The sequence below is a fragment of the Emiliania huxleyi genome (assembly GCF_000372725.1).
Source record: "Emiliania huxleyi CCMP1516 unplaced genomic scaffold EMIHUscaffold_260, whole genome shotgun sequence".
Lineage (NCBI taxonomy): Eukaryota > Haptophyta > Isochrysidales > Noelaerhabdaceae > Emiliania > Emiliania huxleyi.
Window position 1 is genome coordinate 145162 of NW_005200087.1, and position 16111 is coordinate 161272.

Here is a 16111-nt window from a genome sequence, read left to right on the forward strand (position 1 = left end):
GGGGAGACGGGAGGGGTAGCGGTCCCAAGGCGGAGGCCGAGGGCCATGCGGCGCGTCTCTTTAGCGGCTGGGCGGCGCGCGCCCGTCCGACGAGGGAGGCGGCGGGAGCGGCGCGGGGCGCGGCGAGTGGCCGAGCATCCCCGAGGCGGCGTGCGGGTGCGCGGTCCCGTCCACCGCAGCGGACGCGTGGTGCACAATCAGAAAGCCCGCCAGCTGAGGCAGGATCGCAAAGAGCGCCGCCGGCTGCGCCGCCATCAGCCGCACGAGCCGCCCGCCGACGTCGGCGTGCATCGGGTCGAACTCTCCGCCCCACAGCTGCGCCACAATCGCGTGCGCCTCTGCCCACACGCCGCTCCGCCTCAGCCCAACGCCGCTGCCGCGCCCACCGCCACCTCCGCCGCCGGGAGGGCTCGGCCCGCCTCCGGTGAGGCCGAGGGCGGTGGAGGAGTAGCCCGCGGCGGGTGGCGGAGGGCCGGTAGGACTGGTGGCGCCGGCGACCCACCCGCGGATCGTCGACATCGCCGGTGATCCCAGAGGCCACGCCTCTGACGACTCGGCCTCACCGCTCGCGCCTCGCCTCCGGCGCGCCAGCGGAGCGAGCATCGGACGGGAGGCTGAGAGCGGCAGCGGCCCCTCATCGTCTGCGTCGGCAGGCTGGAGCGGCGGAGTGGGAGCGATCATGTCGCGGCCGCCGGAGGCTCGAAACCTGTGGCGCTGTGGCGCGGGGCGAGTTCCGTCGCGGGTCGAGCGGAGAAGAATTCGCTGTCCCTCCTGCTTGCGAGCTGATGCTTCACTCATGCTTCGGTGTGAATCACGCCCGCTGTGAACGGAGTTGCTCTTTGAGACCAAGTGCGCTAAATAGAGCATAAAAATACCTTTCAGACGGTACCTTTATGTCCTCCAGAGTCGAAGAACTCGACCGGTGCGCGGTGGCTGGCCGCCAAAGTGGCTGGACGGCGCCGCGGCGCACACTGGTGAGCCGCGGAGCACACTGAGGGAGCTGTCCTCGGCGCAGCCGATCGGCTCCCGCGGCCTGGGTGGTGGCAGTGGCACTCTCTGAGGCTCCCTGATTTTTTCTGGTATTTGTTGAGCACTCTCTGGTCACCTTCGCCGGGCGAGCCTGGCTCTCGCTGCGCAGCGGCGCGACCCGCGGTGAGGCTACCGATCTTCGAACTGGGCTTAGTACTCAGTCAAGATATTGTGCATATGGTCGGTCTCTACAATATCTTGACTGAGCACCACCGATGAATCGGCAGCAGGGAGACAGGAAGGCTCGCTGTGTGAGTCGGCCACGCAGAGGGTCGGAACCTGCGTCGCAAGAGGATAAATAAATAAATAGACCAGTCAACCCCTGGTGGGAGTAGGGCAGCAACCCGACGGGCAGACCCGCCCGCTCGGAGGGCGTGCACCACACAGCACACAGACTTATCTAGGCACTGCACGGCTCCTCGGGATTTCTGGGGAGCTGGGACGTGTGTGTGAGAGAGATTTTTAGCAATACCAAACAACTCTAACACTCACACGTAATTTGGGGCCTGGTTTTGTCGTGTGTGTGCGTGCGAGCGTGCGACGTGATCCGAGGACTTCCCGAAGTTTTTGCGCAGCGGCGCCGCCAGGCGACCGCCAAAAAAAAAAAAATTTGCCGCACTACCTGAGGTATTGAGAAGAAAATACGGTACAACCCCGGGCCCGAAATCGTATAGACAGTCACCAACACGGGGTCCACAGCGGAGTCCGCTCGGAACTCTCCAAGGCGCAGAAAAACAAACACCAGCGCCCCGTGTCATGATAGCTCCGTCGGCCAAGCAAGCGTCTGACCCCCACCGCCCTGCACTGCTTGCCAGCCGCTGATGAAAAAGGTTCAGAAGGCGGTCGGGTTCAAAACGCCTTCGGGGCCTATGCGCTTCACCGACGAGGACAAGATGGAGGCGCACGGACCACCATTTCCCAAGAAGTCTGCCGAGGCGACGCTGGCACGGCTGCGCAAATTGCCCGGCAACAAGCTGTGCGGCACGTGCCGCACGCCCTCGACGAACCGCGGCGGTTTCGCCGACGTCGTGTTGACGTATCGCATTTTTGTTTGCCGAGACTGCCGGGAGTCGCACGGTGTCGCGGGGCACGAGGTCAGGACCGCCGAGCGACTTGCCAAACTGGACGTCCGGGCCAGCCTGACGCCGTACGAGGTGGAGGCGCTAGCGCGGGGCGGCAACGAGGTCAACGTCGCCACCACCTTTGCGTTGCTACCCGCCACGTCGTTCGAGTGGCCGACCAAAAGGACTGCGTCGTCGGTCGCAGAACGCACACCGCAACACTTTCTCTCTCGGCTGCCTCTGGCTCAGATCTTCGCGCCCCCATAGGAGCGCGACCAGTTTGTCCGGGCAGCCTATGGGGAGAAGAAATGGGCCTCTCGCGAGGACACGCCGGAGGAAGCGCCGCCGGAGCCGGCGCCCGCGCCCGCGCCTACACCGGCCGCTCGGTACGACTCGCGCGGGGCAGCCATGCGCCTCCCCGGTGCCCCCGGGTACGTGCCGCCGCCTCCGGCGGCGGCGTCGGCGGCGCCCGCCGTCGCTGTCGCCGCCACTGTCAGCCTGCTTGATGCTGCGGGGGCTCCGGAATCACCTCCTCCTCCCTCAGCCGAGTCCGAGCTGGTCGACCTGTTCGCCGCGCCCGCCGGGCCAGCCGCCGCGTCGGTTGCTGGCAGCGAGATGTCCGCCGCCGATTCCTTTGGAGCTGTGGGCAGTGCTGGCGCGATCGACTCGCCCTGGGTGCCGTCCGACGCGGAGCTCTCCTCGCCATTCGCAGCGGGTTTGCCGATGCCGGAGGCGGAGGCGGAGGCGGCACACCTGGGCTTCCGCAACCTCGCCTTGACCTCGGACGGCGGTGACTCCGGCGCGGGCATGAATGCGGAGCCCACTTACGCCTCCGTGCGCTCCCCCCCCCCCCCCCCGGGGGGGGGGGGGGGGAAATTGGGTCCCCCATTCACGGGAGGATGCGGCGGACGAGTAGGCCCCGATAGCGGCAATGACGTTTGCTGACGCGCTCCTCCAGAGCGCAATGAATGGGACGGTGGCCGCGCCCGCCAATGCGCCCGCCGCAGCAGTCGACTCTGACGCGGCGCCTCCGCCGCCCGCCGCCATGGGCACGGGGTGAAGCGCTCGCACAGACGTTGGCGCCGCAAGCGCCACCAACAGATTTCCCGCTCACGCACGTGTGCCTTGTGCGTGTATAGGAGCGGCCTCGGCATAGGCTGGAGCGCCCCGCGCCCTCTCGTGTCGCCGCCGAAGCCGTTGGCGTCGCCATTCTACCCGCAAAACGCCGGCCGCCCGTCCATGCCAGTGCCGCAAGCCGGCATCGCTGGGGTAGGAGGGTTCGCGGTGAGCGGAGGGGGCGTGCCGCCTCGCTACGTGCGCGGTATCGACAACAACACCGCGGCCGACCCAGCTTTGCTGCAGCCTCAACGCATGGCGACTAAAGGCGCGCCGTCGTGGCATTACCCACCGCCCGGCCGGCCTGACTCGCTTCTCCGACATTCTTGAACGTTTAGTATGCGCCGGCAGGCGACATCATGTCTATGTACGCGCAGAGCGCTCCGCCGCCAGCCCCAGCCCACGCGCTGCTCGGCGTGATACCGGCGGCCTCGTGCGGGATGCGGGTCGGGCCAAGCGGTTGAGCGGGGCTTAGTGGGAGAAGCTACTCCTTTGCAGTCGTTTCGCCCGACCATGTGCCGTTGGGGGTAGGTCCCGCATGCGCCGCTCCTTGGACCGCGATGGCAGGCGGCGGCGGCGGCGCTGGAGGTGGCAGCGGTGGCGACGCGCCCGCTCTGCCCCTCCTCCTGCCAACGAAGGTGCAACACCAGTAGTACCCGAAGACTTAGTCGACACCGCTCAGTGTCTCGAGCTCAGTGTCTGCCCTATGCCAGGCGCCGAGCAAGGCGGACATCATGGCAAAATTTGGGTAGAGGCTTTGCGCCGCGCATGAGGCTTTGCACCACGTGACCTACCGAGTTGAGACGCGTTGGATATGGTACCGTGGGAATTCGGCGGGCGGCGTGGCCGCGCTCGCCGCCTTTTCCACTGATCTCCCCGAACTGAGGCGCGAGATGATTTCTAATCCCGGAGATGGTCTACCTGTGTTAGTGCCAGTGCGCGCCAGTCCCGTGCCTAGTGTCGTGCGAGGGAGTTTTTTGTTGTAAAATTCTAATCCCGGACTTCAATTCATTTTATCCGCTTTGGGGTCAGGCGTGGGGGCACAGCCAGATTACCTCCCTGTCGTGCTTCATCGCAACCCCCCTCAAGAAAGTTTGAGAACACCCCGCAAAAAGTTGGAAGCCACGTAAGCCAGCGCCCTTGCCCCATCGCGCAGGCACGAGGCAGCTCTGCCACCCACCCTTCCACGGGCAGCTGAGAGAGAAACATGGAAGGGGGGCGCCGGCTGTATGTTACAAGGCTCGCTCCAAGACCTTAAAGCGCGGCACACCGACACACATCTACCCATGCATGCATGCCAGCCTAACCGGCAGGGTTGGCGAACAAGCCGCTAACTGCCGGGCGCCGGCCACAAACACCTTCCCAAACCAAACGGTCCCTGTTCGCGCTCGCTTGCGGTAGTCTCGTGATGGCGGGGAAGCAACACAGTCCCTACGCGCACGCGGTCGCGGTCGCCATGGACAGGGAGCGCACTAGTGTCGCGCTCGCACCCTCGTCGGCTCGCCACAGGCTCACCGTGCTCTTCAGCGGTCGAGTCAGACTCTGTCGGCCCCTATGCCGCTCGGGCCGCCCGTGCCCTTGTACGGGTCGCCCAGGTCGGTAGCAACGAAGATGGGCTTGCCGAGCTTCTCGCGCCGGTAGAGCACGCAAATGAAGGCGAAGGTGACAGTGAAGAGGACTGCCACGACGGCGATGATCGCAATGGCCCAAACCGGAAGCTTCTCCGTCTCCTCAATCTCGACTACCGTCACCGTCTCCTTCTCGGGCACTTCGCAGTAGAAGAAGGTGTTGGCGAGGCGGTCCTGCTCGGCGAGGTACGACCAGTCCTTGAGCCACAGGTTGCCGGCGCCAAAGGCACCCTTGTACGAGACGGGCGCGAAGAAGGACGACGGCGAGTCGTCGACGCCCGTCCAGCCAGAGCCGCCGCAGGTGGGGCGCGGGTCGAGCAGCCCGGAGCCGCCGCAGCCGTCCTCGTAGAAGCAGCCGTAGATGCCCGGGTCGGCGTACACTGCCTGCCACCCCTCGTCGGGGCAGCCCTTGTCGAAGGCGAAGGGCGGGTTGGCGCCGGCCACGACGTTGTTCTTGGAGAAGAAGAGGTAGCCCGAGTCTGGGGTGCCGACCTGGCCGATCGAGACGGACGGCGCGGGGAGGTCCTGGATGCGCGTCTCCGAGCCGCAGTCGCGGACCTCGACGCCCGTGTGCTGCCCGCCCGCGTTGGCCAGAATGACGTTCCCGAACTTGCCGCCCGTGCCCTCGCGGAGGCGCATGATGGCGTTCGAGTCTCGTGCGGAGCGGGTGCCGCCGCCGATGATGGTCATCGAGTAGAAGGCGGGGTGCGAGCGGGGCTGCGAGTCGAGGTTGCCGCCCGTCTTCGAGTCGATCTCGGTGCCGTGGTTGCCGTCGACGCCGACCATGGCGAAGAGGAACTGGCCGCTGCCCTGGTACCCCTCGTCGACGTCGAACGCGTCGTCGCCCACAAACAGCGCCGAGAGCCACTTGACGTTGACGGTGCCGCCGAAGAACTCGAAGCCGTCGTCGAGGTTGAGGGCGACCTCGCAGTGCTCGACGGTCGTGCCCGAGCCGACGCCGCCAAAGGTGATGCCGTTGATCTCATTGTCGGCGCCGATGATGGCGCCGCCGTGCCACACGCGCACGTACTTGAGCGAGCCCGAGCTGTCGCCCGGGTCGGACCCGCCGTACGGCTTGCCCGAGATGCCCTCGATGAAGTTGGAGGCGTAGCTGCCGGCGGAGGTGGGCGCGCGGCCGAGCAGGACGAGGCCGCCCCACTTGCCGCGCTCGCCGAGGTTGGTGAGGCCGGGGTTGGCGGTGTCTGTCTGGGCCTGCTCCGAGGAGGCAAGCGCCGCCTCCGAGAGGACGGTGGTCATGGTGATCGGCCGGACCGCCGTGCCCTCGGCAATCAGCCTGCCGCCCTGCTCGACGACGATGGCCGGGGCGACATCGCCTGTGGGGGAGCGCGAGGAGGCGGGAGGAGGTCAGCTCCATCGAGCGGCCAATCCAACGGGGCGGGGGGGGAGGGGAGGGGTGTGTTGGCCCACCTGGAGCCTGGCCGGTCGGCATCGCGTAGATCGTGGTGCCGGGCGGGATGGTGAGCGAGGCCGAGATGAAGAGCTGCGACGTGAGGAGGTACGACGTGTCGGCCGAGAGGGTGGTCGCGCTGTCGACGTCGCCGCCGAGGCGCGCGATGGTCTGCCCGTCAGCTTGCAGCTGCGCGAAGGGGGAGGGGGCGATGCCGGCGCAGGTGGAGCCGGCCATCTTGCCAGCGCAGGCGAGCCACGAGTACTCGCTCAGCCAGTTGTCCGACGGGCTCGCGAAGGCGCCCTTGCACGCGACGCCCTCGTAGAAGGGGTCGGTGGACGAGTCGATTGCCCCACTGCACATCTCCGAGCCTGCCGTGGGCAGCGGGCTGAAGGAGCTGCCGAGGCAGGTGTAGTCGAGGCAGGCGGCCGAGACGCCCGCGAAGCCCGGGTCGGCGAGGCGGGCGGCGAAGCCGGCGCTCGAGCAGGTCTTCGCGCCCGAGCCGTAGCTGAAGGGCGTGCTGGCGCCGTAGATGACGTTGTTTGGCGAGAAGAAGAGGAAGTCGGGGAACTGCTCGGGCAGCAGCGTGATGCCGCGGCTCTCGCTGCCGCAGTCGTCGTTCCTGACGCCGATGCCCGATCCGTACGCGAGGACGACGTTGCCGAAGCTGCCGCCCGTGCCCTCGCGGAGGCGCATGAGGCCGTCCGCGTTGGCGCCCGAGGCGGCCGATCCGCCGCCGAGGATGGTCATCGAGTAGAAGGCGGGGTGCGAGCGGGGCTGCGAGTTGAGGTTGCCGCCCGTCTTGGAGTCCATCTCGGTGCCGTGGTTGCCGTCCTCGCCGGTCATGGCGAAGAGGAACTGGCCCTTGCCCTGGTACCCCTCGTCCGAGTCGAAGGCGTCATCGCCCACGAAGAGGACCGAGAGCCACTTGACGTTGACGGTGCCGCCGAAGAACTCGAAGCCGTCATCGAGGTTGAAGGCGACCTCACAGTGCTCGACGGTCGTGCCCGAGCCGACGCCGCCAAAGGTGATGCCGTTGATCTCATTGTCGGCGCCGATGGCGGCGCCGCCGTGCCACACGCGCACGTACTTGAGCGAGCCCGAGCTGTCGGCCGGGTCGGACCCGCCGTACGGCCTGCCCGAGATGCCCTCGATGAAGTTGGAGGCGTAGCTGCCGGCAGAGGTGGGCGCGCGGCCGAGCAGGATGAGGCCGCCCCACTTGCCGCGGGTCTCCAGCACGGTGCCCACCACGCTGGCGCCGGTGTCCGTCACGACCGTCGAGTCGTCCGTCTCCTCCGGGTTGAAGGCGGTGAAGGTGATCGGGTCGGCCGCCGTGCCCTCGGCCATCAGCCTGCCGCCCTGCTCGACGACGAGCGCGGGCGCCTCGGAGGCGGGGCTGCCGACCGGCATGGCGTAGATCGTGGTGCCCCGCTCGATGGTGAGCGTGACGCCGTCCAGGACGAAGACCTGGCACGACATGATGTACGTCGTCGACGCGACGAGGGACGTGTCCGAGCTGAGGTCGCCGCAGAGGTACTCGAATTTGTGAGTATGGTCGGTTGAGCGCTTCGGCAGAGTAGGAAGGGGTGGAGGCGACGGTGGCGGCGCCGGCGGTGGTGGCGAGCACGAGACATCGCCTGTCTCGAGGCGGTCCTGCTCGGCGAGGTACGACCAGTCCTTAAGCCACAGATTGCCGGCGCCAAAGGCACCCTTGTACGAGACGGGCGCGAAGAAGGACGACGGCGGGTCGTCGACGCCCGTCCAGCCAGAGCCGCCGCAGGTGGGGCGCGGGTCGAGACGGCCGGAGCCAGCGCAGTTGTCCTCGTAGAAGCAGCCGTAGATGCCCGGGTCGGCGTACACTGCCTGCCACCCCTCGTCGGGGCAGCCCTTGTCGAAGGAGAAGGGCGGGTTGGCGCCGGCCACGACGTTGTTCTTGGAGAAGAAGAGGTAGCCCGAGTCTGGGGTGCCGACCTGGCCGATCGAGACGGACGGCGCGGGGAGGTCCTGGGTGCGCGTCTCCGAGCCGCAGTCGCGGACCTCGACGCCCGTGTGCTGCCCGCCCGCGTTGGCCAGAATGATGTTCCCGAACTTGCCGCCCGTGCCCTCGCGGAGGCGCATGATGGCGTTCGAGTCTCGTGCGGAGCGGGTGCCGCCGCCGATGATGGTCATCGAGTAGAAGGCGGGGTGCGAGCGGGGCTGCGAGTCGAGGTTGCCGCCCGTCTTCGAGTCGATCTCGGTGCCGTGGTTGCCGTCGACGCCGACCATGGCGAAGAGGAACTGGCCGCTGCCCTGGTAGCCCTCGTCGACGTCGAACGCGTCGTCGCCCACAAACAGGGCCGAGAGCCACTTGACGTTGACGGTGCCGCCGAAGAACTCGAAGCCGTCGTCCAGGTTGAGGGCGACCTCGCAGTGCTCGACGGTCGTGCCCGAGCCGACGCCGCCAAAGGTGATGCCGTTGATCTCGTTGTCGGCGCCGATGATGGCGCCGCCGTGCCACACGCGCACGTACTTGAGCGAGCCCGAGCTGTCGCCCGGGTCGGACCCGCCGTACGGCCTGCCCGAGATGCCCTCGATGAAGTTGGAGGCGTAGCTGCCGGCGGAGGTGGGCGCGCGGCCGAGCAGGACGAGGCCGCCCCACTTGCCGCGCTCGCCGAGGTTGGTGAGGCCGGGGTTGGCGGTGTCTGTCTGGGCCTGCTCCGAGGAGGCAAGCGCCGCCTCCGAGAGGATGGTGGTCATGGTGATCGGCCGGACCGCCGTGCCCTCGGCAATCAGCCTGCCGCCCTGCTCGACGACGATGGCCGGGGCGACATCGCCTGTGGGGGAGCGCGAGGAGGCGGGAGGAGGTCAGCTCCATCGAGCGGCCAATCCAACGGGGCGGGGGGGGAGGGGAGGGGCGTGTCGGCCCACCTGGAGCCTGGCCGGTCGGCATCGCGTAGATCGTGGTGCCGGGCGGGATGGTGAGCGAGGCCGAGATGAAGAGCTGCGACGTGAGGAGGTACGACGTGTCGGCCGAGAGGGTGGTCGCGCTGTCGACGTCGCCGCCGAGGCGCGCGATGGTCTGCCCGTCAGCTTGCAGCTGCGCGAAGGGGGAGGGGGCGATGCCGGCGCAGGTGGAGCCGGCCATCTTGCCAGCGCAGGCGAGCCACGAGTACTCGCTCAGCCAGTTGTCCGACGGGCTCGCGAAGGCGCCCTTGCACGCGACGCCCTCGTAGAAGGGGTCGGTGGACGAGTCGATTGCCCCACTGCACATCTCCGAGCCTGCCGTGGGCAGAGGGCTGAAGGAGCTGCCGAGGCAGGTGTAGTCGAGGCAGGCGGCCGAGACGCCCGCGAAGCCCGGGTCGGCGAGACGGGCGGCGAAGCCGGCGCTCGAGCAGGTCTTCGCGCCCGAGCCGTAGCTGAAGGGCGTGCTGGCGCCGTAGATGACGTTGTTTGGCGAGAAGAAGAGGAAGTCGGGGAACTGCTCGGGCAGCAGCGTGATGCCGCGGCTCTCGCTGCCGCAGTCGTCGTTCCTGACGCCGATGCCCGATCCGTACGCGAGGACGACGTTGCCGAAGCTGCCGCCCGTGCCCTCGCGGAGGCGCATGAGGCCGTCCGCGTTGGCGCCCGAGGCGGCCGATCCGCCGCCGAGGATGGTCATCGAGTAGAAGGCGGGGTGCGAGCGGGGCTGCGAGTTGAGGTTGCCGCCCGTCTTGGAGTCCATCTCGGTGCCGTGGTTGCCGTCCTCGCCGGTCATGGCGAAGAGGAACTGGCCCTTGCCCTGGTACCCCTCGTCCGAGTCGAAGGCGTCATCGCCCACGAAGAGGACCGAGAGCCACTTGACGTTGACGGTGCCGCCGAAGAACTCGAAGCCGTCGTCCAGGTTGAAGGCGACCTCGCAGTGCTCGACGGTCGTGCCCGAGCCGACGCCGCCAAAGGTGATGCCGTTGATCTCATTGTCGGCGCCGATGGCGGCGCCGCCGTGCCACACGCGCACGTACTTGAGCGAGCCCGAGCTGTCGGCCGGGTCGGACCCGCCGTACGGCCTGCCCGAGATGCCCTCGATGAAGTTGGAGGCGTAGCTGCCGGCAGAGGTGGGCGCGCGGCCGAGCAGGATGAGGCCGCCCCACTTGCCGCGGGTCTCCAGCACGGTGTCCACCACGCTGGCGCCGGTGTCCGTCACGACCGTCGAGTCGTCCGTCTCCTCCGGGTTGAAGGCGGTGAAGGTGATCGGGTCGGCCGCCGTGCCCTCGGCCATCAGCCTGCCGCCCTGCTCGACGACGAGCGCGGGCGCCTCGGAGGCGGGGCTGCCGACCGGCATGGCGTAGATCGTGGTGCCCCGCTCGATGGTGAGCGTGACGCCGTCCAGGACGAAGACCTGGCACGACATGATGTACGTCGTCGACGCGACGAGGGACGTGTCCGAGCTGAGGTCGCCGCAGAGGTACTCGAAGCGGCCCGATGTGACGACTGGAGTTGGCTCAGGGCTTCCGTCACAATTCATTGCGCTCGTCGCGAGGCGGTCCTGCTCGGCGAGGTACGACCAGTCCTCGAGCCACAGGTTGCCGGCGCCAAAGGCACCCTTGTACGAGACGGGCGCGAAGAAGGACGGCGGCGGGTCGTCGACGCCCGTCCAGCCAGAGCCGCCGCAGGTGGGGCGCGGGTCGAGACGGCCGGAGCCGCCGCCGCCGCAGCCGTCCTCGTAGAAGCAGCCGTAGATGCCCGGGTCGGCGTACACTGCCTGCCACCCCTCGTCGGGGCAGCCCCTGTCGAAGGAGAAGGGCGGGTTGGCGCCGGCCACGACGTTGTTCTTGGAGAAGAAGAGGTAGCCCGAGTCTGGGGTGCCGACCTGGCCGATCGAGACGGACGGCGCGGGGAGGTCCTGGGTGCGCGTCTCCGAGCCGCAGTCGCGGACCTCGACGCCCGTGTGCTGCCCGCCCGCGTTGGCCAGAATGACGTTCCCGAACTTGCCGCCCGTGCCCTCGCGGAGGCGCATGATGGCGTTCGAGTCTCGTGCGGAGCGGGTGCCGCCGCCGATGATGGTCATCGAGTAGAAGGCGGGGTGCGAGCGGGGCTGCGAGTTGAGGTTGCCGCCCGTCTTCGAGTCGATCTCGGTGCCGTGGTTGCCGTCGACGCCGACCATGGCGAAGAGGAACTGGCCGCTGCCCTGGTAGCCCTCGTCGACGTCGAACGCGTCGTCGCCCACAAACAGCGCTGAGAGCCACTTGACGTTGACGGTGCCGCCGAAGAACTCGAAGCCGTCGTCCAGGTTGAGGGCGACCTCGCAGTGCTCGACGGTCGTGCCCGAGCCGACGCCGCCAAAGGTGATGCCGTTGATCTCATTGTCGGCGCCGATGATGGCGCCGCCGTGCCACACGCGCACGTACTTGAGCGAGCCCGAGCTGTCGCCCGGGTCGGACCCGCCGTACGGCTTGCCCGAGATGCCCTCGATGAAGTTGGAGGCGTAGCTGCCGGCGGAGGTGGGCGCGCGGCCGAGCAGGACGAGGCCGCCCCACTTGCCGCGCTCGCCGAGGTTGGTGAGGCCGGGGTTGGCGGTGTCTGTCTGGGCCTGCTCCGAGGAGGCAAGCGCCGCCTCCGAGAGGACGGTGGTCATGGTGATCGGCCGGACCGCCGTGCCCTCGGCAATCAGCCTGCCGCCCTGCTCGACGACGATGGCCGGGGCGACATCGCCTGTGGGGGAGCGCGAGGAGGCGGGAGGAGGTCAGCTCCATCGAGCGGCCAATCCAACGGGGCGGGGGGGGGAGGGGAGGGGCGTGTTGGCCCACCTGGAGCCTGGCCGGTCGGCATCGCGTAGATCGTGGTGCCGGGCGGGATGGTGAGCGAGGCCGAGATGAAGAGCTGCGACGTGAGGAGGTACGACGTGTCGGCCGAGAGGGTGGTCGCGCTGTCGACGTCGCCGCCGAGGCGCGCGATGGTCTGCCCGTCAGCTTGCAGCTGCGCGAAGGGGGAGGGGGCGATGCCGGCGCAGGTGGAGCCGGCCATCTTGCCAGCGCAGGCGAGCCACGAGTACTCGCTCAGCCAGTTGTCCGACGGGCTCGCGAAGGCGCCCTTGCACGCGACGCCCTCGTAGAAGGGGTCGGTGGACGAGTCGATTGCCCCACTGCACATCTCCGAGCCTGCCGTGGGCAGAGGGCTGAAGGAGCTGCCGAGGCAGGTGTAGTCGAGGCAGGTGGCCGAGACGCCCGCGAAGCCCGGGTCGGCGAGGCGGGCGGCGAAGCTGGCGCTCGAGCAGGTCTTCGCGCCCGAGCCGTAGCTGAAGGGCGTGCTGGCGCCGTAGATGACGTTGTTTGGCGAGAAGAAGAGGAAGTCGGGGAACTGCTCGGGCAGCAGCGTGATGCCGCGGCTCTCGCTGCCGCAGTCGTCGTTCCTGACGCCGATGCCCGATCCGTACGCGAGGACGACGTTGCCGAAGCTGCCGCCCGTGCCCTCGCGGAGGCGCATGAGGCCGTCCGCGTTGGCGCCCGAGGCGGCCGATCCGCCGCCGAGGATGGTCATCGAGTAGAAGGCGGGGTGCGAGCGGGGCTGCGAGTTGAGGTTGCCGCCCGTCTTGGAGTCCATCTCGGTGCCGTGGTTGCCGTCCTCGCCGGTCATGGCGAAGAGGAACTGGCCCTTGCCCTGGTACCCCTCGTCCGAGTCGAAGGCGTCATCGCCCACGAAGAGGACCGAGAGCCACTTGACGTTGACGGTGCCGCCGAAGAACTCGAAGCCGTCGTCGAGGTTGAAGGCGACCTCGCAGTGCTCGACGGTCGTGCCCGAGCCGACGCCGCCAAAGGTGATGCCGTTGATCTCATTGTCGGCGCCGATGGCGGCGCCGCCGTGCCACACGCGCACGTACTTGAGCGAGCCCGAGCTGTCGGCCGGGTCGGACCCGCCGTACGGCCTGCCCGAGATGCCCTCGATGAAGTTGGAGGCGTAGCTGCCGGCGGAGGTGGGCGCGCGGCCGAGCAGGATGAGGCCGCCCCACTTGCCGCGGGTCTCCAGCACGGTGTCCACCACGCTGGCGCCGGTGTCCGTCACGACCGTCGAGTCGTCCGTCTCCTCCGGGTTGAAGGCGGTGAAGGTGATCGGGTCGGCCGCCGTGCCCTCGGCCATCAGCCTGCCGCCCTGCTCGACGACGATGGCCGGGGCGACATCGCCTGTGGGGGAGCGCGAGGAGGCGGGAGGAGGTCAGCTCCATCGAGCGGCCAATCCAACGGGGCGGGGGGGGGAGGGGGGGGCGTGTCGGCCCACCTGGAGCCTGGCCGGTCGGCATCGCGTAGATCGTGGTGCCGGGCGGGATGGTGAGCGAGGCCGAGATGAAGAGCTGCGACGTGAGGAGGTACGACGTGTCGGCCGAGAGGGTGGTCGCGCTGTCGACGTCGCCGCCGAGGCGCGCGATGGTCTGCCCGTCAGCTTGCAGCTGCGCGAAGGGGGAGGGGGCGATGCCGGCGCAGGTGGAGCCGGCCATCTTGCCAGCGCAGGCGAGCCACGAGTACTCGCTCAGCCAGTTGTCCGACGGGCTCGCGAAGGCGCCCTTGCACGCGACGCCCTCGTAGAAGGGGTCGGTGGACGAGTCGATTGCCCCACTGCACATCTCCGAGCCTGCCGTGGGCAGAGGGCTGAAGGAGCTGCCGAGGCAGGTGTAGTCGAGGCAGGCGGCCGAGACGCCCGCGAAGCCCGGGTCGGCGAGGCGGGCGGCGAAGCCGGCGCTCGAGCAGGTCTTCGCGCCCGAGCCGTAGCTGAAGGGCGTGCTGGCGCCGTAGATGACGTTGTTTGGGGAGAAGAAGAGGAAGTCGGGGAACTGCTCGGGCAGCAGCGTGATGCCGCGGCTCTCGCTGCCGCAGTCGTCGTTCCTGACGCCGATGCCCGATCCGTACGCGAGGACGACGTTGCCGAAGCTGCCGCCCGTGCCCTCGCGGAGGCGCATGAGGCCGTCCGCGTTGGCGCCCGAGGCGGCCGATCCGCCGCCGAGGATGGTCATCGAGTAGAAGGCGGGGTGCGAGCGGGGCTGCGAGTTGAGGTTGCCGCCCGTCTTGGAGTCCATCTCGGTGCCGTGGTTGCCGTCCTCGCCGGTCATGGCGAAGAGGAACTGGCCCTTGCCCTGGTACCCCTCGTCCGAGTCGAAGGCGTCATCGCCCACGAAGAGGACCGAGAGCCACTTGACGTTGACGGTGCCGCCGAAGAACTCGAAGCCGTCGTCCAGGTTGAAGGCGACCTCACAGTGCTCGACGGTCGTGCCCGAGCCGACGCCGCCAAAGGTGATGCCGTTGATCTCATTGTCGGCGCCGATGGCGGCGCCGCCGTGCCACACGCGCACGTACTTGAGCGAGCCCGAGCTGTCGGCCGGGTCGGACCCGCCGTACGGCCTGCCCGAGATGCCCTCGATGAAGTTGGAGGCGTAGCTGCCGGCAGAGGTGGGCGCGCGGCCGAGCAGGATGAGGCCGCCCCACTTGCCGCGGGTCTCCAGCACGGTGTCCACCACGCTGGCGCCGGTGTCCGTCACGACCGTCGAGTCGTCCGTCTCCTCCGGGTTGAAGGCGGTGAAGGTGATCGGGTCGGCCGCCGTGCCCTCGGCCATCAGCCTGCCGCCCTGCTCGACGACGAGCGCGGGCGCCTCGGAGGCGGGGCTGCCGACCGGCATGGCGTAGATCGTGGTGCCCCGCTCGATGGTGAGCGTGACGCCGTCCAGGACGAAGACCTGGCACGACATGATGTACGTCGTCGACGCGACGAGGGACGTGTCCGAGCTGAGGTCGCCGCAGAGGTACTCGAATTTGTGAGTATGGTCGGTTGAGCGCTTCGGCAGAGTAGGAAGGGGTGGAGGCGACGGTGGCGGCGCCGGCGGTGGTGGCGAGCACGAGACATCGCCTGTCTCGAGGCGGTCCTGCTCGGCGAGGTACGACCAGTCCTTAAGCCACAGATTGCCGGCGCCAAAGGCACCCTTGTACGAGACGGGCGCGAAGAAGGACGACGGCGGGTCGTCGACGCCCGTCCAGCCAGAGCCGCCGCAGGTGGGGCGCGGGTCGAGACGGCCGGAGCCGCCGCCGCCGCAGCCGTCCTCGTAGAAGCAGCCGTAGATGCCCGGGTCGGCGTACACTGCCTGCCACCCCTCGTCGGGGCAGCCCCTGTCGAAGGCGAAGGGCGGGTTGGCGCCGGCCACGACGTTGTTCTTGGAGAAGAAGAGGTAGCCCGAGTCTGGGGTGCCGACCTGGCCGATCGAGACGGACGGCGCGGGGAGGTCCTGGGTGCGCGTCTCCGAGCCGCAGTCGCGGACCTCGACGCCCGTGTGCTGCCCGCCCGCGTTGGCCAGAATGACGTTCCCGAACTTGCCGCCCGTGCCCTCGCGGAGGCGCATGATGGCGTTCGAGTCTCGTGCGGAGCGGGTGCCGCCGCCGATGATGGTCATCGAGTAGAAGGCGGGGTGCGAGCGGGGCTGCGAGTTGAGGTTGCCGCCCGTCTTCGAGTCGATCTCGGTGCCGTGGTTGCCGTCGACGCCGACCATGGCGAAGAGGAACTGGCCGCTGCCCTGGTACCCCTCGTCGACGTCGAACGCGTCGTCGCCCACAAACAGGGCCGAGAGCCACTTGACGTTGACGGTGCCGCCGAAGAACTCGAAGCCGTCGTCGAGGTTGAGGGCGACCTCGCAGTGCTCGACGGTCGTGCCCGAGCCGACGCCGCCAAAGGTGATGCCGTTGATCTCATTGTCGGCGCCGATGATGGCGCCGCCGTGCCACACGCGCACGTACTTGAGCGAGCCCGAGCTGTCGCCCGGGTCGGACCCGCCGTACGGCCTGCCCGAGATGCCCTCGATGAAGTTGGAGGCGTAGCTGCCGGCGGAGGTGGGCGCGCGGCCGAGCAGGACGAGGCCGCCGCTGCCTAGAGCGGGCAGGACC

At 68.6% G+C, this 16111-nt stretch overlaps 2 protein-coding genes across 2 annotated transcripts; one reads left to right on the forward strand and one right to left on the reverse strand.

The window, feature by feature from the left end:
• Window positions 1–1850: 1850 nt before the first annotated feature.
• On the forward strand, window positions 1851–4208 carry EMIHUDRAFT_631921 (hypothetical protein; the record flags this gene model as incomplete). The annotated part of the gene is made up of 7 exons (XM_005777424.1): window positions 1851–2288; window positions 2358–2924; window positions 3007–3146; window positions 3230–3474; window positions 3558–3665; window positions 3738–3844; window positions 3920–4208. The coding sequence occupies 7 exons, from the start codon at window positions 1851–1853 to the stop codon at window positions 3956–3958; spliced, it is 1644 nt and encodes a 547-aa protein (XP_005777481.1). The 3' UTR covers window positions 3959–4208.
• A 227-nt stretch (window positions 4209–4435) lies between these two features.
• Window positions 4436–15254, reverse strand: EMIHUDRAFT_443725 (hypothetical protein). Its single transcript, XM_005777423.1, has 6 exons — window positions 15089–15254; window positions 13470–14991; window positions 10724–11909; window positions 9150–10680; window positions 8339–9055; window positions 4436–5452 (listed from the first exon to the last, which is right to left on the reverse strand). Exons 2-4 carry the CDS (start codon window positions 14926–14928, stop codon window positions 10476–10478), a joined length of 2850 nt encoding a protein of 949 aa, XP_005777480.1. The 5' UTR covers window positions 14929–14991; window positions 15089–15254; the 3' UTR covers window positions 4436–5452; window positions 8339–9055; window positions 9150–10475.
• Window positions 15255–16111: the final 857 nt, after the last annotated feature.